Below are 22,753 nucleotides of genomic sequence, written 5' to 3' on the forward strand. Positions count from 1 at the left end.
TGGGCTGGAGAATCTGGAGGGAGAACACAGATCTCCAGAGAAGGGCTGACATGATCTCCTGAGTGTCATAAACTGTGAATGACCAGAGAATAGCTGAGATCTGTTGAATGGCAGCTATTCTCTGTGTCATAAACGGACACCTGTGTGTTTTGGAGAGAAGACTATCTTGGCTGACAAAAAAATAGGCATGGCATTACAGGTAAAAGCACATTTTTCGCAATCCTTCGAATACACTGCTCAAAAAAATTAAAGGAACACTTTTTAATCAATCAGAGTATAACATCAAGTCAATGAAACTCCTGGGATATTGATCTGGTCAGGTAAGTAGCAGAGGGGGTTGTTAATCAGTTTCAGCTGCTTTGGTGTTAGTGAAATTAACAACAGGTGCACTAGGTGGGCAACAATGAGACGACCCCATTTTTCTCCTACTCTTGGTTTTTCACTAGTTTTGCATTTGGCTAGGGTCAGTGTCACTACTGGTAGCATGCGGCGATACCTGGACCCTACAGAGGTTGCACAGGCAGTCCAACTCCTTCAGGATGGCACATCAATACGTGCCATTGCCAGAAGGTTTGCTGTGTCTCCCAGCACAGTCTCAAGAGCATGAAGGAGATTCCAGGAGACAGGCAGTTACTCTAGGAGAGCTGAACAGGGCCGTAGAAGGTCCTTAACCCATCAGAAGGAACAGTATCTGCTCCTTTGTGCAAGGAGGAACAGGATGAGCACTGCCAGAGCCCTACAAAATGACCTCCAGCAGGCCACTGGTGTGAATGTCTCTGACCAAACAATCAGAAACAGACTTCATAAGGGTGGCCTGAGGGCCCAATGTCCTCTAGTGGGCCCCGTACTCACTGCCTGGCACCATAGAGCTCTGTTGGCATTTGCCATTGAACACAAGTATTGGCAGGTAAGGGGACAGGAGTAACTTGACATGTTAGGTTTCAGCAGGGATGGGGGTCCTCCCTTGTTTATCTCAGCAGGGGCCGATGAATAAGGTTTCATTCACATAGGTGTACTTAGGAGTACATCCATGCGTAGGGCTGTGTTTTCCTGCACAGAATGCACAGGTGTTCTATGCATCCACGTGCAGGAAGTCCCATTAATGTCTACAGGGATGCAGGGACACTGCCCCTAGTCTTAATTTGACAGCTGCATAGGTGCGGGTGTGTGTCCCTGAATGAACATTGTCTGCATTTGGGGGAAATGCACCCAAACAGCTGTCAACTTGCGACCAGTGGCTGTGTCCATGCAGCTGCTGCATCCCTGTGTATATGAATGGGATCGCCAGCACAAGGATACACGGAACACCTGTGCATCCCATAAGGCAAACACAGACTTTTGCATGGATGTATGCTTGGATATGCCTATGTGAAGAAGGCCTAAGAGAGCAAAAGCATGCAGCTTCATCTTAAGTCCATTACTCTGTGGTGGGCTCTGTGCTTTTCTGCCCTGGAATACTGCATTTCAATGGAAAGGCCCTGTGTCTTCAGCCCATTCCAAACCCAGCCAGGGCTTCTGTTAGAAACCACTGGGCCCCATACAGCCAAGCTGACAGGGCCCCCATCTAAAAACATAGTTTGCTATACTTCGGTTATGAATGAACACATTGAGTGTTCTGTACCGATCACTCATTGTGTTCATTCAGGAAAAACCCGGGGCTGGTAAATGTGACATATTTACTGGAACCTTCCCTCACTCTCCATCCTGACAGATCCTTTTGTCCTAGTAGGATCCTATTGTCCTAGTGCTGTGGCAACGAAAGGAGGAAAGCCGGCAGCACTGTGGGTGTAGGGGCACACAGGGGGGCCTGGGCAACAGGGGGAAATGTATGGTTCACAGGGAGGTTGATGGTTACGGTGGGGGGGGGGCAAGTATTGGAACTGATCCCCTGTATAGCTCTCTCTGCAGCAGCTGAAACCAGAAAGGAGAGAAGCTAGCTTTCAGCTGCTGCAGACAGAGCCATACAGGGGATCGGTTCCAATAACTGCCCTCTCTCCCACCATAATGATCACCCTCGCTGCCCACATCTGATTCACCCATGTGCCTGGGCCCCCCTGCTGGCCGGGGCCCCGTACAGGAGGACTGGTGGTACCCCCTTATTCACGGCCCTGCACCCAGCTCTGGCATTTCTGCCACTGCCTGGACAACCAGGCCAAGAGACTCCTTCTGCCTCTCTTCTATGGAGCCTATCCAGAGATCCCTGTGATCAACCACAGGGGCTACCAGTTACAGCCAATTTCTTTGTGAGAGGGGTGTTACACCCCTGCCTGAGAAACGCTAATGACTGTGTTTGCACTAGATTAAATTGTACTGTGCTGTTTATTACTAGTAATTTCTTTTTATACTTTGTTCTCTTACATACTGTTATTCTCTATAGTGGTCTTTGTGGGAACTACCCCTAGGCAACCCCATACTACAATAGTTGCACTGTCTGTTATACTTTGCTTCATGCTTGGTACACAACCCTTTACCATTTTTTGGCACTGTCAATTTATCTTGTATTTATACAATAAACTTCGGGTTGCTCATTACTGTTTGTCTGATCATTCAGGTGATTTATTTTTAATTAGGTAACATACTGTATATACTCATATATGTCCATTATTTCCTCTGCTCAGCTTCACTCTTGCAATTGTAGAGCTCCAACATATTAAGGGATTCAGGGGCTACGTACATTGACGGAGCTCTGTAGCATCTCAAACTGATCTTGAATGCAAGCAGCATGCTGTATTTGTTCACCGATGCAAGCCCCTAAAATCTGAGGCGATATTCCACTAATATGCTGACTATGAAGTAGCAAAGCCCCTTGTTATGATGGCACTTTTCTCTTTACTAAAATGTCGGGACAGGGGCAGAAATCTTTGCCTGCATTACACAGATATTGGGCTCAGTTTTAATTGTGCCCCAATGTGAATAACAATTTGGTGCAAAATACACAGTGAGAAATTCTGACTAGCCGAGCCAAAATGGACATAAAATCAACTCTAGCACATGAAGCACACTAATCTATGTTTAATTCCACAACCAAAGCTTGCTAACCAAACAGTATAAGTGCAAATATACAAATGTTATTGTGTTATTGTTCTAAGAGTACCATGGACAGTGGAGGGGAACCTAGTAGAGTTTTTTCTTCTACAAACAGGTGGTTGATAGATGCCATACAACCAACATGAGCCCAGCCCAGACTTTCTAGACAGCTCAGGCCCATAATAATAACAATCTTTGAGACATACCACTTAATGTAAATACCATAAACTTGGTTTTTACAAAACTGAACAGCAATATTTAAATATTAAGTTTTAAATAAATTACCTTAAAATGTGCTTGTGAAAATAATTCTTCCAAGGAGTTGGGTGTAGAAAGATGTACATCACCAGGACTGAGCTTAAAAACAGTCTCCAAACACTGTACTGCAACTAAAAGAAAAAAAAAATGTTAGTATCTGTATTACAACCTGTCACAGATTTTTTGCTGATTGCTATTATTTACTCCTGTACTGTTTACTTCTTTTGTGAAATGTGCATTATGTGAAATGTGACCAGATAAGAAGTGTGTTCTCTTACTAACAAATTTGTTGGCAAAGTAAAATTAACCGATGGATTTCCAGCTGCCGTAAAAAAACATTTCATTATCCATTTGTTTCTAATGGTACTTGTCATCAGATGACAGGCTGTGGCTTCATCTGTGGCATCAGCAACAACACCTGCCTCCCAGTTTGGTCATTCCATGACTATCTGGACAAGGTTGTTCAGTAAATGAGATACCGTATTTCTCTGTTGTCTTCCAGCAACCAGTTACAGTGTATAACAGGCATATTTTCTAGTGTATGGTGAACAAAAACAAACAAGGGCGCACTCCCATCATGCATTAACGTGGTACACTGCGTATTTATTGAAAAATAGTAGAAATATACTCACAAACCAAAAAGGTTAAAAACAGAACAGGTAATCCGTAAGGGCATTCCAATGGATTCAAACACCTATATGGGATAGGATAACGCATTTCGGGAGACAAACCCCCTTCCTCAGAGCTAAAATGTAGACCTGCTAGTCCAACTTAAGTAGGCCCTTTCTGTTTTTAACCTTTTTGGTTTGTGAGTATATTTCTACTATTTTTCAATAAATACGTGGTGTACCACGTTAATGCATGATGGGAGTGCGCCCTTGTTTGTTTTTGTTCACCATTACCTAGATTTCCCGATCTCTGAAGGGCTGCACCTCAACGTTTTGGCATTCAGAATTTTCTTTAGTCTGCATGAAGATTTGAGCCCTGGTTTTGTTTTGTTCTTTTGGATATATTTTTTAGTTTAGGATAAGGCTTCATATCCAGCATGCCTAAATCTCTTTCTTACTGTAAATATTTACAAATTAGAATACGCTATTCATCCTAACAAAAAGTCTGCGATAGGGTATGAGACGTGTGAAAACACTGGGTAGTTCTTGCTAAATAGAGTATCTGAAAAGGAACAGTACCCTTGGTAGCATGTTCATTTTAAGCATTTTTATCCTCCTCAGGCAAGTTAAAGCTGCCCTATCCGTGTCATGTTGATCCTTTTGAACGACCTGCATGAGAAGGGGAAAATTGGTCTTATAAAGCAATTGTGCATCCTTTGTAAGTTTATTAACCCAGGTAATCATGGCCTGTTCCTGCCATGTGAAGGGAAAAGGCTTTGTCAGGGACCATCGCGACGCATGGGTCTACACATGCGTAGGTGTCTGTCAAGACATGCAGGCAGCAGGGCACTAGGACCCAGGCGCACCCGTCGTCTATGACAGTACTGGGCAGGCACTAGGACCTAGGCTGCCCCTGTCAGGTGCAGGGCGGGCTACTTAAACCAGCCCTGAACAGACACTTGTTGCCGAATGGTCTTTGCATATCCTGTTGCCTGTGTTGTGAGTACTCTGATCTGGATTGTCTGACCTTGTTGCCTTCTCCTGTCCTGACCCCTTGGCTTGCCTGACTCTGCTCCTGGATGCTCCCTTATAGATCTGATCTTCTGGTATTGACCCTGCGTGTGACCCGACTATCCCTTGCCTACCGTCTTGTACCGCACCGACCCGCTAGTTACCGACACGGCCTGTTTGACTCTGATCTTGCTCATCCATGCATCCCTCAGGGATCCCCGGGCTCCCTCACATCAGACTCTTAACCCACAGGAGCCTCTGGCAGACTTCTCTACCTCTGGTAGAGATACCCGGTAGCTGCGACCTGGTCCCGGAGCGCTCAAAGTCCATCCCCACCATCAGGGGCCCTGGTGAACAAGTGCTCCGGTACTTAGACTCCGCACTCTGGGGAGGCTCTATCAGGGGACTGATAGAGGTGCTGTCAGGTGGTCCATTACAGTACCATTCGGCCATGACTGAGTCTGGAGGGAGGCCCTCTCCGCTAGAGGACATTTGCCGACATTTATCCGCCCTGACTCAGGCAGTAACTGTAGAGGCCATGTCGGTAACTAGCGGGTCGGTGCGGTACAAGACGGTAGGCAAGGGATAGTCGGGTCACATGCAGGGTCAATACCAGAAGATCAGATCTATAAGGGAGCATCCAGGAGCAGTCAGGCAAGCCAAGGGGTCAGGACAGGAGAAGGCAACAAGGTCAGACAATCCAGATCAGAGTACTTACAACACAGGCAACAGGATACGCAAAGACCATTCGGCAACAAGTGTCTGTTCAGGGCTGGTTTAAGTAGCCCGCCCTGCACCTGACAGGGGCAGCCTAGGTCCTAGTGCCTGCCCAGTACTGTCATAGACGACGGGTGCGCCTGGGTCCTAGTGCCCTGCTGCCTGCATGTCTTGTCAGACACCTACGCATGTGTAGACCCATGCGTCGTGATGGTCCCTGACAGGCTTTTTGAGATGGGCCATGTCCCAATTTGATAGGGTAATAGGAAGAACTTCTAAGACCTTACTAAGATTAATCTTAACTTGGACAGTTCTTGAAATCTGTCCAAATCAGCCATTGTATTTAAGAGTGAAAGTTGCAGCTTGGTAAAAAAAAAAACAGGAAATCATCCTCGAAGATTACAGTTTTGTGCTTCCCTGAACCTATTATAACATCTGTTATACCTGGATTATCTCTTATTTTACACAAAAAGGCTTCTATCAAGACCACCAAAATCAGTGGGGACTGCGGGCATCTCTGACTTGTACCGTTATAAATACAAAATGGAGCAACTTATTGTTGATCTTTATCTTCATAGAGTGGTGACCATAAAGTGCACCAGTCCAATGGAGCATTTTTTCCTAATCTAAACACAAGAAGATCTTGTCTTCTCATCTGGTCAATTCTGTCAAATTCTTTTTCAGCATCCATAGAGAAAATGAGGTAGTGGATGTTTTGTTCTCTTACCCAGCATCTCAGAGAATACCTGATGACACCCTCCACCAGGTGCTACTGTTGCCGCCATCTTAGATTCCCTCTCAGCATCTGAGAGAGCAGTGTATTGCTCCCTGAAGTAGTGTATTTAGGTTTTGTGCTGCCCTAGGCAACACAAAAATTGTGCGCCCCCCAAATGAGAGAGCGAAAGAGTTCAATGAGTGTGTGTATATATATATGATATTCTCTCTCTCTCTTTCTTCCAAGCACATATTCCCCCCATTCCTCCTACCACCACCATCCCAAACACCCCATTACACTTCCTGCTCCAGGCTTTCCCCTGGTCACAGTTCTGAGTGCGGGCGGGGGAAGGATCTCAGCGCCCACTCAGGAACACCAAGGCACCCCCTCAATCCGGCCAGGTTTGTCTCTCCCTCCAGCAGCAGAAAGCTGGTGGGAGAGAGAGGGGGAGAAATCAGCTTTCAGCTGCTGGAGGGAGAGATACACAGTGCATTGTTCCGCAACTTCTGCTTTCCCCCACAACACCAATCCTCTTGCTGTCTGGGCCACCTACAGGAGTACCGGTGGTACCCCTCTGATGGTAGACCTGCATGGGTTAGTCCACCGCAGCTCAGCAGGTATCTTCTGCCGGGGGGGGGGCAGTGGCCCCACCTAAAGATTGCCACCCCACCTAAAGATTGCCGCCCTAGGCAAACACCTTGTTTGGCTTGCGGTAAATGCACCGCTGACTGTGTCCCTGTTCATTGCCATACCAGTGATATTGTCCCTAATAACCGCTACACCACTCCTGGTGTCACCTGACCTATGTAAGTCAGCAGTACTGTTCCTGACTGCTGCCACACTAGTCCCCAGTGTCACCAGACCAGTGCAACCAGCAACAATGTGCCTGATCACCAGTGCAATGTTGCCTCTGCCTGCCGCCTGTACTAACCCTGACCTGTTTATTGACTTTGTTTCTGCTTGTTGCCTGGACTGATCCTTTGCCGGTTTGCTGACCATGTATTTGCCTGTGGCCTGAACTGGTCTATCTGTACGATTATGTTCCTGTGAGACACCAGTCCCAGCCATCCCCTGCAGACAACTGCACTCCTGGGACCATATAGATTTTTTTGTTCCACCTTTCTTCAGTCTTCTGTACTTCCTGGTCAGTTAACATGACATTTCTGGGGGCATCAATGTACCAGTCAACTAGGCTTAATTGGCTTATAGGAACTGGGACTGCTATAGATGACGATACACTAAGCTATATTCCCTGATTACTCATATAGAATCGACCATTACAGTACATTGGTTTTGATACAATTGGTTGATTTTTGTGATACACAAGATACGATGTCCATGTCAGGAAGGGGTTCACCTGCTGGTGGCACTGTGACCTATAGGCTGCAGTTCCGGTGTTCTCCAGCGAGAGTCTCTCTACAGCCAGAAGTTCATGGTAATTAGGCATAACCTGATGCTCATTGTAGAAAGTGTATTTAAACCCTACCTGTGCTTCTCTTCTTTGCCTTGATGTTTGTCCATCTGCCCCTGATCTGTGTTCCTGATCCTGGTTCTGACCCTGCAGCCTGATCCCTTACCTGCCTGCTTGTTCCTTCTCCCATTTACCCTCTCCATTTTCTGTCTTACTCGCTGCTCCTTCTGCCTGATCTCCCGTGTATGACCCTTGTTCTGACAACAACTACGCTTCTTGTACCTGCTCTTTCTATATATTTAGTTTGGGCAGTTGTTCACTGTTTGCTCACTCACTTATTAGATTCTGTGATTTGAGTTATACAGTTCTGATATATTGGAGGTGTATTTATATTTTGTTATTCACTTATTCTTAATAAATTACATTATTTTACTGTATTTGTGCCTGATGTTCTCTGTGCAAGTCTACACATTTCTAGTCACACCTGTTTCACAGGATACCAACACTTGGTATCCCTGACAGTTCTGTATATAATCAGTCCAAATAGTGAAAAAGTCTCACATATGTGGTATTGACATACTCAGAAGGAGTAGCAGAATGTGTTTTGGGGTGTCATTCTAAATATGCCCATGCTGTGTGTAAGATATTTCTTATTAAATTGACAACTTTGTGTAAAAATTTTCATTTTCTTTCTGCATTTTCAAAAAACTTGCAGCAAAAAATTAAGTCTTCAAAAGACTCTACATGCCTCTTAAAAATACATTGGGGTGTTTACTTGGTAATGTGGTAATTTTGGTGTTTTCACTTCTCTGGTGTTCCAGGGTCTCCCAAAATGTGATAGTTAGTCAGGAAATTGGATGTGTAATTTATGCCCCTAGAACACCTGAAGGTACTTGGATTTTGGGTCTCTCTCTGTGGCTAGACTGTGAATAAGTCTCACACATGTGGTATCGTCATACACGGGAGGAGTAGCAGAATGTGTTTTGGGCTGTAATTCTAAATATGCCTATAATGTGTGTTAAAAATATCCTATTGATTAAAAACTAAAGAAATACATTTTCATTCCTGCATTTTCCAAAAAACTTTTGGCAAAAAAATACATTTTCAAAAGACTCACTATGCCTTGCAGAAAATACAGTAGAGTGTCTGCTTTCCAAAATGGGGTCATTGTGTGGGTGTTTCTACTGTTCTGGTACTCCAGGGCCTCCAAAATGTGATAGGTAGTCAGGAAATTAGAAGTGTAATTCATACCCCTAAAATGCCTGAAGGTGCTCCTTGGATTTTGGACCCCTCTATGAAGCTAGGCTGTGAAAGGTTTAACACGTGTAGTACCTCCATACTCACAAAGTGTAGCAGAATGTGTTGTGGTGTGTAATTGTAAGTATGTCTATGCTGTGTGTGAGAAATAATGTTAAAATGACAACTTTGTAAAAAAAAAATGTAGTTCATTTTCCAAAAAAATTGTGACAAAATAATTGCAACTTAAAAAAGCACCATGCCTATTATTAAATATATTGGACTGCCTACTTTTCAAAATATGGGTCATTTGGGGGGGGGGGGGTATTTGTACTGTCCTGGCATTTTAGGGCCTCAAGAAATGAGATTGGCAGACATTACATCAGGGCTGATCAATTTTGAAATATATACACTATAGTTTGTAGACTCTATAACTTTTACACAGACTAAATAATATGCACGGATTTAGGGTTAATTTTATAGAAATGTAACAGAATACATTTTTGGACTAAATTTATTAAAAATGTATTTATTTGTGAAATTTTATAACAGAAACATTTTTTTCAAAATGTTTCCATATTTTTTAATTTAAGTATATTGCAGAAAACCCCCCAATGGTAATTAAACACCACCAAAAGAAAGTTCTGTCTAAAAAAAAAATTTTACAAATGTAATTTGGCTACAGTGTTGCATGACTGAGTAATTGTCCTTCAAATTGTGACAGTGCTGAAAGCTGAAAAACGGCCTGGACTGGAAGGGGGTGAAAGTGTCCAATCTTGAAGTGGATAAAGCCCAACTTTAGCCAAGACATTTTTATTAAAGTGAAGAAAGTTTCTGCCAGATTTTTTAATGCTGTTTGTGTCTCTGAGAGACTTGCCCTAACTTTTTGTCCTAGTAATTAATGTCAGACAGAAATGTAGCACACATTCAGCAACTAAAAACACAGACTTTTTAACCCTTCCACACATTATCCAAAACCATTTTGGTTGGAGTTTTCCTTTTTAGGTTTTTATTACTTTTTTCCTAATAAAATTGTTATATGTGACATTAATTCTATGCTTCCAGAGATTTATTTATAAACATATTTACATCTCAGCAAGGCAGTCAGGTATAAATAAATCTAGTGCACTGTATGATAAATGAGGTCACTTTAGCAGTAGAGGAAAAGGACAACTCAGCAATGTGTCAGGAAGCCAAGCCTATAACCTTTATTCATTAGTACACAGAAAGTGAGATGCAGAGAGGTGAACAGGAATTCTTGGGGTCTATCTCAACTGCATTCAGGCCAAAATATGATTGTATTTACATTTTCTTTCACTCTGTTTGACTCAAGACTAATAAATCAAGACATAAAACTCCTAGTTATACTACACACACTACAGAAAAAAATTAAAACATAATATTATACTTACCTACTCTGTGCAGTGGTTTTGCACAGAGAAGCCCCAATCCTCTCTTCCCGGGTCTCTCGCTGGCACTCCTGGCCCCTCCCTCCTGCCTAGTGCCCCCAAAGCAAGCAGCTTTCTATGGGAGAATCTGAGCCGCTGCTCTTTTTTTCCATTCACACATGGTGTGTGGCTCAGCCCTGCCTTGTCCCCTACTCTCTCCTCATTGGCCACTGGCTGTGATTGACAGTAGTGGGAGCCAATGGCTACCAACCAATGAGGAGGAAGACACCTGGGGGAGACAAGGCTCTCATGCATTGGGGCTGGGGGTGGGGGGTTCTGCACACAGAAGGTTTTCTACCTTGATGCATAGAGAATAAACCTTGAGCCTTTACAACCACTTTAAAGGTAAACACATTTTAATTTTAGAAGCACTTTTGCTTGTACATGATTGGATTAATGAAGTCTGCTTAGCTCCGTCTCATTCACCAAGCTCAGTGAAAATTGACTTTGAAAATTAAATAGGCTCTACTCTTTTTTAAATATCCCCCAATATGTAGTAATTGATCATTCGTTAATATTGATAGGAAAAACCTTTCTTTGCAATCACTGCTCCATCAAACCCTTTAAATATAGTCAAAGGGAAAGAATTAGAATTCAATGTAATCAGTCCTAAATATAAGAAATACTTTTGGTGGTCACCCTTGCTCATGCTCGCTCCTTAACCCCTACATACGTCGGTTAATGTAAGCTGTATATACGGTGTGTATATCACTCACGGATCTTAAACACCAGGCTATGTTGGAAACACGTATTACAATCTGGATGTGCTTTCTCCTACTATATTATTAATAGTTATGTAGTAGAAAGGCTAGATTCCCACTTTTCCAGGTGCTCTTTTTATATGCATAATTAACAATCATGTATTTCATGCACTGTAATTGTTATCAAAAAGTATATTGATGTACCAAAATGGACAACACAAGCCAACACATTGTGAATGTGCCTAAGATGTCTTCATTCATGCAGCTGATATACAAGTAGTTTAAAACTGTACTACTGAGGGAAAAGCAAGCTATCCCTAGATAATGTACTGTACATACTTCATTCATTTCTCTTTCTAACCTTTAGGCCCTTACACACGAAGGGTCTCAGGTGTAAAAAGACTTGTGTTCGTTTACACCCACCTACCTTTTGATATGCTAACAAAAACAGAAGTGGATCTGTCCTTATCTGGCTGTAGTGGAGCATGCACTACTTTTGGTGCAGTGTGGTGTGATTTTAGCCCATTCAAAATGAATGGGCAAAAATTGCTCTACACAGAACTGCATGTAAATCGTACAAGAACGCACAGCGGGTTCCTGTGCGATCATGGTGTGAACCAGCCCTTAATTAAAAAAAACCTTCTTTTGCCATTTTTCATTCTTGGTTGCATCTCAGTGCTTCTGGTCACCTCTTTGCAGCCACCCCCTGTCTACACACAATCCAATGATGGCTGCATGACAATTCTTAAAGCAACTTTACTGATGGTGACAAGAGTGGACCATGCCAAGTGTGTCGAAGAGGTAATGTCTCCATCATCAAAAGCCTGAATGACAATGTCACAATGCGGGAGCACAACTGGAAGACAGAGACAGAGTGCTGTCATTTTATAGAATAAATAACTGAACCTGAAGGACATTCATGGCAGGATAAGTAGGTATTATTTTACTGGAAGCTGCAGATTGAGGCTTCATGCACACTGGGCTTTAGTAAACGCTTTTCTTCTAGCAGGAGAAAAGCAAATTAAAAACAGCATCTAAGCATCATTTTTGCAAACTTGTTTTGGTCCGTCAAGCGCTTGGGCATTAATTTCACTGACCAGAATATTTATTTATTCTGACCATTGAAATGGAAAAAAAAATGCTCAAGAGCTAAATGCGCCTTAGACGAGACAGGCTTCTCTCCTGAGCTCAATTTTGGTACATTCATATTTCTGCCCCTACATGCCCCTAGATTCCTCTAAATACCTATGTGTGCATGGACACATAAGTTACCATAGGGTAGTATTTAGAGGCAGAAAAAAAAAGCAAACATCTTTAAAACAGACGTTTGACAGCTGCAGTGTGCATGAGGCCTAACAAATACTGAAAATTACTTGAAATTACACTGACATTAAAGTGTGCAAGAAATTCTAGGGATTGGGTATATATATATATATATATATATATATATATATATATACCCAATCCCTAGAATTTCTATATAAAAACACACGTATCAGTTTAAATTACATTTACAATAAAAATATAACAAAACTATAAATCATGTCATGGAGTACATTTTTAATTTATGCATGAACCCTTCAGGAAACCCATTAATACAGAGCCATCATCATGTTCTTAGTAAGGGTAGCCTTTTACTATGAGGTTTAAGTGTTTCTTTTGCATGCTCTAATATGGCTCTAAAATTCACTGACCATGTTAATTATTTACCTTCTAAACTTTCTTGTTCATCTGCTGTGTACACATCCCGCTGACTCTGCTCTCTTAAGAATTGGATGATTGCATACACCAGACGCTTGACGGATGACATATTTTCAGCAGATCGGCAATACTTAACTCACTGTAACAAGGATAGAATTCAGAAAACTTAGAGACAAAAGAGGGAAGGTATACTTTCTTGTACCATAAGACATGATTTATCATTCAAGGCTAGTGAAAATACAAACACAGATTCACTGAGGGCTCATTCACACCACATCCTTTGGGATGGGCTAATCAACGTAGGCCCAATGCAGAGACATTTCAGAATCCTTTGTTTCCAATTGGCCCAGTTCAGACCAATGCTTTATACTACAACGCACTGCAGAGTGCAAAACGGTAAACACAATTAAGTATTTTGACTTCTGTTGTGAAAAAAAAACCACACAAACCTGAAACATGTTAAAATAACAGATGCCAATGCATGTCAACTAAAGTGCTTTTAGCGTATGCTAAATGTAATGCTCATAGTGTGAATCTAGCCTGAAGGTAAATAGGTAACATAATCCATGAAAAAAAATGAATCCCATATATCTTCTTCATCTTTATAACACTAACAGCAATAACAGCCCGCAGGCCCTTCAGCATTCAGTGAGTTTTCACGATGTTATCAAAAAAAGGGACTTCCTACCAATAGCACCAGTGCCTAATGCTAATGGGTACAAATCACTATGGTACCCCCAGTGCCCTGGAGGAGATATAGGCATGGGTGGACAGATGGGTTTATTTGTAAGCCACATAAACCCCATATTGGACAAGCAGGTTGTGCTTCTGCCTTTGGTGAATTGGTAAAGGGGTCCTTTAAAACCTTTACCCTTTTGTTTGTAGCTGCAAAAGCCCCCCTCCCCTCCCATTTTATTGTCACTTTCTGGACACTGATGGACACTGGGGTATTATAGTACACCCAGGATGAAATGCCCTCATGGATAGTGCAGTGCAGCATATGAGGATATCTAAACCTACAAATAAACATGTAATATATTGTAGCCTACAAGACCTCAGATGTGGTGGCTGCTTTTCTTTTCTGTTTTTTTTTTTAACTAAGAACATGCCCTGCATATACAGAAAAACACCTGTTTAACCTATCAGAAACCATATGTAATTCTAATTTCCTGTGCACTGAATTCATCTCAAACAATCGACTTTCCCAGCTAACTTCTGTGAAGTAGAAAACACTCCCCTCTATATAATGGAGATGAGGAGAGAGAAGGTGCTTGTAGTCCAAGTCAGGAGAGCAATCTGTGGTGTCAATGCTACCCCTCCATAAAGTGCAGTGTTGTCACCCTAGGACAGGAAGTGTGTTACTAGAAGAATCCAAAAGCTCCCCCACCAATAAAAGAATAAGAAAAGCGCAACCATTAAATCCAAGGGCTGGTATGTACAATATAACATATTTTTGATCTCATACATACATACATACATACATACACTTTAAAGTATAATACGTGCCAAAACCTTTTTCTGTTTATTTTGGATGGAGTAGGGAATGGTTAAAACCCATGTAAGGTTGTTTGTCATCTGTGTCTTCTTAGGGAGATTTCTCTTCACTTCCTAACCTATAGACACATCAGGAAGTGAGAGGAAACCTCTTCAAATGCCCTTTTAGACAGCTGTCACCGAAATGTCCCCATTGGAAGGTTTCCCCTCCATATCTGTTCAGGTGACAACTCAACATTTTTGATTCTCCCATTACTTTTGGCTTCAATGACAGCAGTCTCCAGGACAAATATATAGAGTGATTCTCCCTAGCAGGGACATAGACAGCTAATAGTGGTTCTAATCCTTCCATATTCTACTTAAAACAAAAAAATATGCTTTAACAAGACTATGGGGATGATTTTGTAGAAAAACAAGTAGAGTGTTTGGTTGGTAAAGTAAATGTTCAGTTGGTATGTGAATGTGCATATGTTAGTAAATAAAGTGAAGCTGTATTCACTTTGAATTCTCAATCACGTGTAGGCAAGTGCAGTTTATTTTCTGCACTGTAGATGGCACTGGTCTGGAGTGGTACTGTAGCTGGAGAGGAAGTCTAGGGAAACTTGGTTTCTCTATGATTCCTTTGGGTTTCCTGGAGCTGCGTTCCGGTTGGCTACGCTGCATCCAGGTGACCCTGGGGGCCATCTTGGGTCACGCAGAGTCTTTTAAGTTCCTGCACCCAGATTTCGGAATGCATTTGCGAATTGGCAAGTGTATGGAGAGCATACATATCTGTCAGTGACAGAACTAGTGGCAGGAAGAGATTCCGGAAGAGTAGGGATAGCTCAGGGCCTATGTTTGCAAGCTTTCTTTTGGGTTGGACCTGCTAGGCCGCATTCCACTCTCCCTTGGCAAGCACCATCTTCAGTTTGGGCCTACTACAGCTGACCCTCCACTGCACTAACTGTAAGTTCCCAGACGGGTGAGCTCACCCGTCGGGTTATTGTACCTATTGCAAGTTCTTCAATGCACTAGTTACTGCACTGCGGGCCTCTTTGTGTTTACTGCAGCCTAGATTTGCCACCTTATTCCTTTAAAACCGAACACATATTAACCTCTTCACGCCAGTGTCTGGGCCTAGATGCTGAGCGGCCGCACATTTGTGTACAATTAAAAAAACATATGTGCGGAGAGCGCGCACCCTGCGCGCTCCTGGCACACATGTCCGGTACTCACGGAAAGGTCCCGATCTCCTCTTTCGATCAGGACCTTTCCCGATCATGTGACCGCTGTGATGGCGAATCACAGCGGTCACATGACCCTAAAACCCCGCCCTGTCTCCCGGCTTCTGAAACCCTTAAAGGGCCGGGAGGTGCCGGCGCCAAGGGGTTAATTACACAGGTTCTGAGGCTAATTTAATGCAGATAAGGCACTAAGTGAGTTTAATTACCACCTTAGTCAGCCACAGAACCTGTGTAATTAATATGTGTTCAGTTTTAAAGGGATGAGTTGGCAGCCCCACTGCAGCTGCACCATGCTACACCTACCCCACACTTGTGCTAATTCTTTCATTTCTCTTCCTTCCCTTTCCACATGATTGGGTACTCAACATGAACACAACTTCACCTTTATAGTAACCTACACTTTGCAATGTGAACTTTCAATTGCTAAAAGAATAACACCTAGTCATTTAGTAAATCAGCCCCAATGGCCTCTACAACAAAAAAATACTTCCCCAGGTAGAAGGTGCACCTGAAGGAACCTCAAAAATGTGGGAGATATGGGCGTTTCCGCATTCAGGCGTATCTGCAGGCTTTTTATAATCTTTATGCCTTTAGCAGTTTTTCTTATAGAGACACAATCACTTTACGGGGACTGTGTTCGTGGCAGATTTGAAGAGCTCCAAAGAGGCCCCTGAGATAATATTTGAGTTATGTCCAAGGGAAGTACATTAGTATAATCTGCTTTATATAAATAAGAGCAGATTGTCTCTGGAAGAGAAAAGGCTGCAGACACATTATTCAGCTGGCAACCAAATTCTGTATGTAAGTGCAGAGGCTGTGACCTGCACAACTAATATTTGGGCCTATTCAATAAAGAAGTGCAAAGGGCAATGATCGTGTAAACTGTAGTAATACATAGCAAGCAGATATCAGTAAAACAATAGGATTGGTTGCTGTTAGTTACTGTAGTGTGCACATTGCTTGTTGAATGTTTATAACCTGTTAGCTAGGAGAAACTTCCACGTTGTTTTCAGGAGTCAGGTGGAAACCTCGCATTTAGCTCATGACCATCAGGTAACAAGTTCTAAACTACTTCAGGATCACAGCCTTTCCCCCTGCATAAAACATTTATTTTTTAGGTAAATTGCAGCGTTACTTTCTAGTCCATATTCCAGGTCATTAAAAAAGACAAAAAAGAACTGGACAACCTACTGATCTTTAGGAGAGCAGTTCTCAATTACTGGGCCACAGTGTCCTTCCTCCTGGGCCCCACATCCTATCTGATCAAGAGCCTACATTCGGGATAGCCCTTAGCACTGCACAGCATGTAAGAGGCAGTCCAGTGCAGGTGTCCCCTGAACCAAAACACCTTCCTATGCAAATGGTGTGAATGGGTTCTTAATCAATATATAAACCAAAATAGCACACAAGTGTACACTATGCTTACTGTTACAATGTAGGTTAAGTGAGGGGGGTAAGTCCTTTTTATAAAGATCCATATGCAATGAACAATCTGGTTCTTGCAACTCTCTTTTATGGTCTGGGTAGATCGATGCTGATATAAAGACAAAAATTGGACAAGAGCACGAGATCCAGTTAAAAGGCTGCATTGCTTTAATCCATATAAAATATAGCACACTTACAATCAAGCTGCTGTTAACCAACGTGGACCAATATGGACTATTCTTAGCACATCATCAGTAAGAATTGTGAATTAGTGGTTTAGAGTCCCAGTGTTGGTTGCTTGTGCACCCGCTCACTGTACCATACTATGGACACTCTTGAGTGGTGTTCTCCACCGCCATTAATACTGGTGACAGAGCCCCATGTTGAGGTTTGTAACAACAAAAATGTTTCAAGGGTGTTCTCTCTTTATCAAAGGGAAAATCCTTGAAATGCATTGCCACCCCCTCCCTTAACGTGAGGCTCTGTCACTAGAATTAATGGAAGCGGAGAACACAGCTTGAAGAATGTCCATAGTATGGTACAGTTAGTGGATCTGTAAGCAGCTGGCACTAGGACTCTCCACCGCTAACTCACAACCCTTACTGATGATGTGCTAAGGATAGTCCACATTGGTTCATGTTGGTTAAAAGTAGCCTAATTGTAAGTTTGCTCTGTTTTTTTACCTGCCTGGAGTTTAGCTTTAAATGATAAAGATCTCTAGGTTGTGAGCATAAAAGTGAGCGTAATGTAGACTGTTTTACTTACTGTCCCCTGAAATAAAAACATACGTGGTAACATTTTGATCACATGACATTGTATTGCACTTAGAATATTTATCACCTAATACTGTAGAACGTATCACCATGATCATATAAACTTCACTGAAATTTTCGGGGTTAGTGTTGAGGGTTAGGTTCAGGGGCGGACTGACAACTCATGGGGCTCCCGGGCAATAGGGGATCATGGGGCCCCTGTGTCCTTGCCCAAACTCAAAAAAGCCTATGAAAAAAGGTACCAGGGGCATCTCATAGGGCCCGCTACTGACCCTGGGCCCTCAGGCAGTGCCGAGTTTCCAAATGGTCAGTTCGCCCCTGGTTAGGTTCCAACTAAGACCAGGTTCACACTGCTGTTTGGCCGAAGTGCAGGTGTATATGCAGTTTACATGCATCATTAGCCATGGTCCCATTGACTTCTATTAAGTTGCACAATTTTGCCGCACTTTCTGAAAGCACAAGATGTGACATGCAGGACTTTTTGTGTGCTTTCAAAAAATGGTTGAAAAGCACACAAACTTGTAGAAGTCAGTGGGACCGTGGCTAAAAATGCATGTAAAATACACAAACTGCACATACACCCACACTGTGGCTAAAACACAATGCACCAGTGTGAACCCAGCCTAAGAGTTAGGGTGAGGTTGAAGTATAACGAAAGGTAACATTTTTATTTAGTTTTGGTTTCTATTGTTGTCTGTGTTCAGAACAGGAATAGAGAGGAATTCTTCCAATGGGGACACCTCAGGATTCCCTCACTATGAAGGGATTTTCTCTCACTTCCTGTTTTGGCTATAGGACAGTAAGGGAAGGGAAATCTACCCAAAGACACACAGATGGAAAAAAGACAATCCAAAAAAAAAAAATTTCCTCTAGAGCCGATTCACATATGTGCAGTGCGGATTGAAGTTCAGGTTTCACAGCTAATTGATACAGTAGTTGTTCACTGGTTCATGTCAGGTTTACATCAGGTTCAGGACAGATTTCGTTCCCAGGATTATCCTGTTCACATATGCTGTTTATAAACGGTTCCCATAGAAGTCGATAGCCTGCAATCCGCACCTGAAGTGGACCGCACTTCTCAGAAATAATACAGGACTCTTTTTCAAACCACACTGAATGAGCACTGAATCCATAGTGCCAGTACACTGGACATATGTGTTTGGCACTCTCAAATCATTTTTCATAAGATAAAACTAAAAAGCTGCACTTTTCTGAGGTCTTGTCATATTACACACATTGTAGAAGTGCTTACCACTAAGCCACTTCTGCCTTGCAAACACCCTGCAGCTCCTGATTTGAATCCCAGTCAGGACACTATCTGCATGGAGTCTGCATGTTCTCCCTGTGCATGCATGGTTCTTCAGCAACTTGTGGAAAAATTAAGAGTCAGCGGTTATAAAAACTTTAAATAAACAGACACTCACCTCTCCCAGGATCCAGCGCTGCCTCACCTGAGCCGGTTTCTGTAACAGTCTTCGGTTCCCGGTGCTGGCATATTAACTGTGGGCAGCCAGCTGTGACTGCTTACGGCTTCACAGCCGGCTGCCCATTGTGCACGTGCAAGCTGCGCTATGTGAATGGTACCTGCTCCCCCCCCCCACAAAAAATATGTACCCAATGTAAAAGTAGAGGGGGGGGGAAGAGGAGGAAGAGCAGAAGTTCCTAGTCTTAAGCTGGCCATACATGATCAGAATTCTGCTGGTTAAGCGGGGACTAGGCAAATTTCAATTCATGTACTGGCAGACTAGTTGTGCAAAAGCTGATCTACTGATCGACTTCTGTGCAACCACTCTGTTGGATTTTTGCTGCTCGATCAGCGCTGTTGGCTATAGTTGGCAGCACTGATCATTGTATTGTGATGTCGGGGAAGCCTCCTTGTTGTTAGAATACAAAGGCACAGCAGGAAGATTCTATCATTCACCTCGAATGTGCGGATGGAGGAATCATCTATGGGCTGCCTAAATTGGCTGTAGTATGTATGTGTATGCATATGAGGTAGGGGGCAGGGGCGGACTGACCATTTGGAAACTCGGGCACTGCCCGAGGGCCCGGGGTCAGTAGGGGGCCCCATGAGATGCCCCTGGTACCTTTTTCATAGGCTTTTTTGAGTTTGGGCAAGGACACAGGGGCCCCATGATCCCCTATTGCCCGAGGGCCCCATGAGTTGTCAGTCCACCCCTGGTAGGGAGCTTAGATTGTAAGTTCCTTGAGAGCAGAGACTGTTGTGAATGTACAATATAGATAACATACAGTATATAGATAATATAGAATCTTGACACTAACTTCTGCTGTGATACAAATGCACAGTAATGTTATCATTACTCGTGGCCCTTGATAGCCCTGAAGTCACAATCACAAAGCAGCAAGTTCCAGTCCTGGGCCATATGGTTCTGTTTCTGAATGGACTGTTCAGAGACTGGCCAGCATGCCTGAATGTTTCCGCAAACAAAACTAGGATATTTGCTGAATTAAATTGCCTGTGCTCACTGTTTATCATTGCATACACCAATTATTGTAAGTGCTGTTTTAAATATTTTGCATGTATGTCCTGCAACAATGAGTGTACATCTGAGCAGCCCTACCCTACCTGAACAACCCTAGGTTATAAAACCTGAATCCTTGTAATGCTGGTCTGGGAATAGCACATGAATACAATATTACACGAGTACCTTCCATCATCCACAAGCATTTCATATGACACAGCTCTAAATCCTTCATCCCATCGTACATGGACTGCATTCTAACCCTGTGCCCATGCATCATCAGAGAACTAGGACACAGCATCCCTTATGCAATGCACAGTCACTTTCTAATACTGCCAGCAACCCCGCTCATCACTATCATTAAGAACTTAAATCCCTTTGATGGGGACCTGTATTTTCTAATGATGACATCATTCAGCAAGTTCCTCTTACTCTACTCCCAATCACATGCATGCATTCACACCAGCTGTTGATAGCATCATTAAAACTGGGATGTGAAGAAGGCTCTCTCCATTATGTATGCTGCAATAGCCATTATCCCAGGAGCCTGTATGAGCAGCTGGTGTCGGGCCTGATCGGTTGTCAGCATGCTGGGCACAGCTCATCTAATGCATAGTAGCAGCAGAAGCAGCCTCCCTTACCATGCACACCTGCAGCAGAGCAGTCTGTGGACTGAAAGGAGCAGACTGGATCACAGAGGGAGGCGCTTTGCTGACAATCATCAGCCCTCAGTCACAATAGGTCCACTCTGAAAAGCTCCCTCCCTGCCGCTACCCCATCACTTCCATTCATTAACCTTTCCTTTACCGCTCCTCTAAAATAGTCATTCAGCAGATCCTCTACTGTCACTTCCTACGCACAACTGCCTAGGCTACAGTCACACTGGCCTCCTGCGTTTGGTTTATTTAATTGCAGGGGAAATGATATGGGAAGTATAAACAAACCTTATGCCTCCCAGATCACGTTCTTCTGCATTTTTAACATACTTGTGCTTATGTGACATTACATGCATTGAGACCCATTCAGAGTAACTAATCTGCCCCTGGAAGCATGCAATTCTATTTTTTACAAATGCAGCTAAATACACAATATGAATTATACATGTAAAATCATTACATACTTTCTTGATCATTACATACGCTGTACAATGCCAAGCTCCACCTACACTATACTGCCAAAAGTATAGGGACGCCTGTCTTTACATGCACATGAAATTTAATGGCATCCCAGTCTTAGTCCATAGGGTTCAATATTGAGTTGGCCCAACCTTTGCAGCTATAACAGCTTCAACTCTTCTGGGAAGGCTATCCACAAGGTTTAGGAGGGTGTCTATGGGAAGGTTTGACCATTCTTCCATAAGCGCATTTGTGAGGTCAGGCACTGATGACGGACGAGAAGGCCTGGTTAGCAGTCTCCACTCTAATTCATCCCAAAGGTGTTCTGTCGGGTTGAGGTCAGGACTCTGTACAGGTCAGTCAAGTTCCTCCACTCCAAACTCTCTCATCCATGTCTTTATGGATCTTGCTTTGTGCACTGGTGCTCAGTCATGTTGGAACAGGAAGGGGCCATCCCCAAACTGTTCCCACAAAGTTGGGAGCATGAAATTGTCCAAAATGTCTTGGTATGCTGACGCCTTAAGTGTTACCTTCACTGGAACTAAGGGGCCAAGCCCAATCCCTGAAAAACTACCCCACACCATAATCCCCCCTCCACCAAACCTTACACTTGGCACAATGCAGTCAGGCAAGTACCGTTCTCCTGGCAACCGCCAGACCCCGATAGGTCCATCGGATTGCCAGACAGAGAACATGTCTCCACTGCTCTATAGTCCAGTGGTGGCTTGCTTTACACCACTGCATCCGACACTTTGCATTGCACTTGGTGATTTAAGGCTTGGATGCAGCTGCTCGGCCATGGAAACCCATTCCATGAAGCTCTCTATGCACGTTTACTGTGTTAATCAGAAGGCCAAGAGAAGTTTGGGGGTCTTCAGCTTATGATTCTGCAGACAATTGCACAGGTGGCAACCTATCATGGTACCACACTTGAAGTCACTGAGCTCCTGAAAGTGACCCATTTTTTCACAAATGTTTGTAGACGCAATCTGCATGCCTAGGTGTTTGATTTTATATACCTATATCTAATGATTTGGACGGGTGTCCCAATACTTTTGGCAATAGAGTATATGTTGCATAATGACTTTCCAGGCGCTGGGATATTCTGTATGTGTTTACCTTTCTGGAAAAAAATAAATAAAAAATTAATAAACAGGTATTGAACAAAAATCATTACAAACATTTATAGTGGTTGCAAACCTCAGACATGAAATATGTACAAAGCATATCCCTCTATGTGTGTACTTGTCTCAATCCAGAGCACTAAGTTGATTTACTAAAACTGGAGCACTCAGAATCTGGTGCAGCTGTGCATGGTAGCTATTCAGCTTCTAACTTCAGCTTGTTCAGTTAAGCTTTGACAAAACAAACTGCTAATTGGTTTTTATTCAGAGCTGCACCAGATTC

At 43.1% G+C, this 22,753-nt stretch overlaps 1 protein-coding gene across 1 annotated transcript in view; it reads right to left on the reverse strand.

The window, feature by feature from the left end:
* SGTB (small glutamine rich tetratricopeptide repeat co-chaperone beta) overlaps positions 1 to 21,009 on the reverse strand; it is a 69,245-nt gene extending 48,236 nt beyond the window's left edge. Inside the window, exons 1-3 of the mRNA XM_089653468.1 lie at positions 20,873 to 21,009; positions 12,843 to 12,972; positions 3,313 to 3,416 (exon numbers count right to left, since the gene is read on the reverse strand). Of these exons, the coding sequence (XP_089509594.1) occupies positions 3,313 to 3,416; positions 12,843 to 12,942 (204 nt within the window). The 5' untranslated portion in view covers positions 12,943 to 12,972; positions 20,873 to 21,009. The remainder of the gene's footprint in view (positions 1 to 3,312; positions 3,417 to 12,842; positions 12,973 to 20,872) is intronic.
* Positions 21,010 to 22,753: the final 1,744 nt, after the last annotated feature.

Source organism: Staurois parvus, unplaced genomic scaffold, assembly GCF_062004578.1.
Source record: "Staurois parvus isolate SC_StPar_1 unplaced genomic scaffold, SC_StPar_1.0 ptg000714l, whole genome shotgun sequence".
Taxonomy (NCBI): domain Eukaryota; kingdom Metazoa; phylum Chordata; class Amphibia; order Anura; family Ranidae; genus Staurois; species Staurois parvus.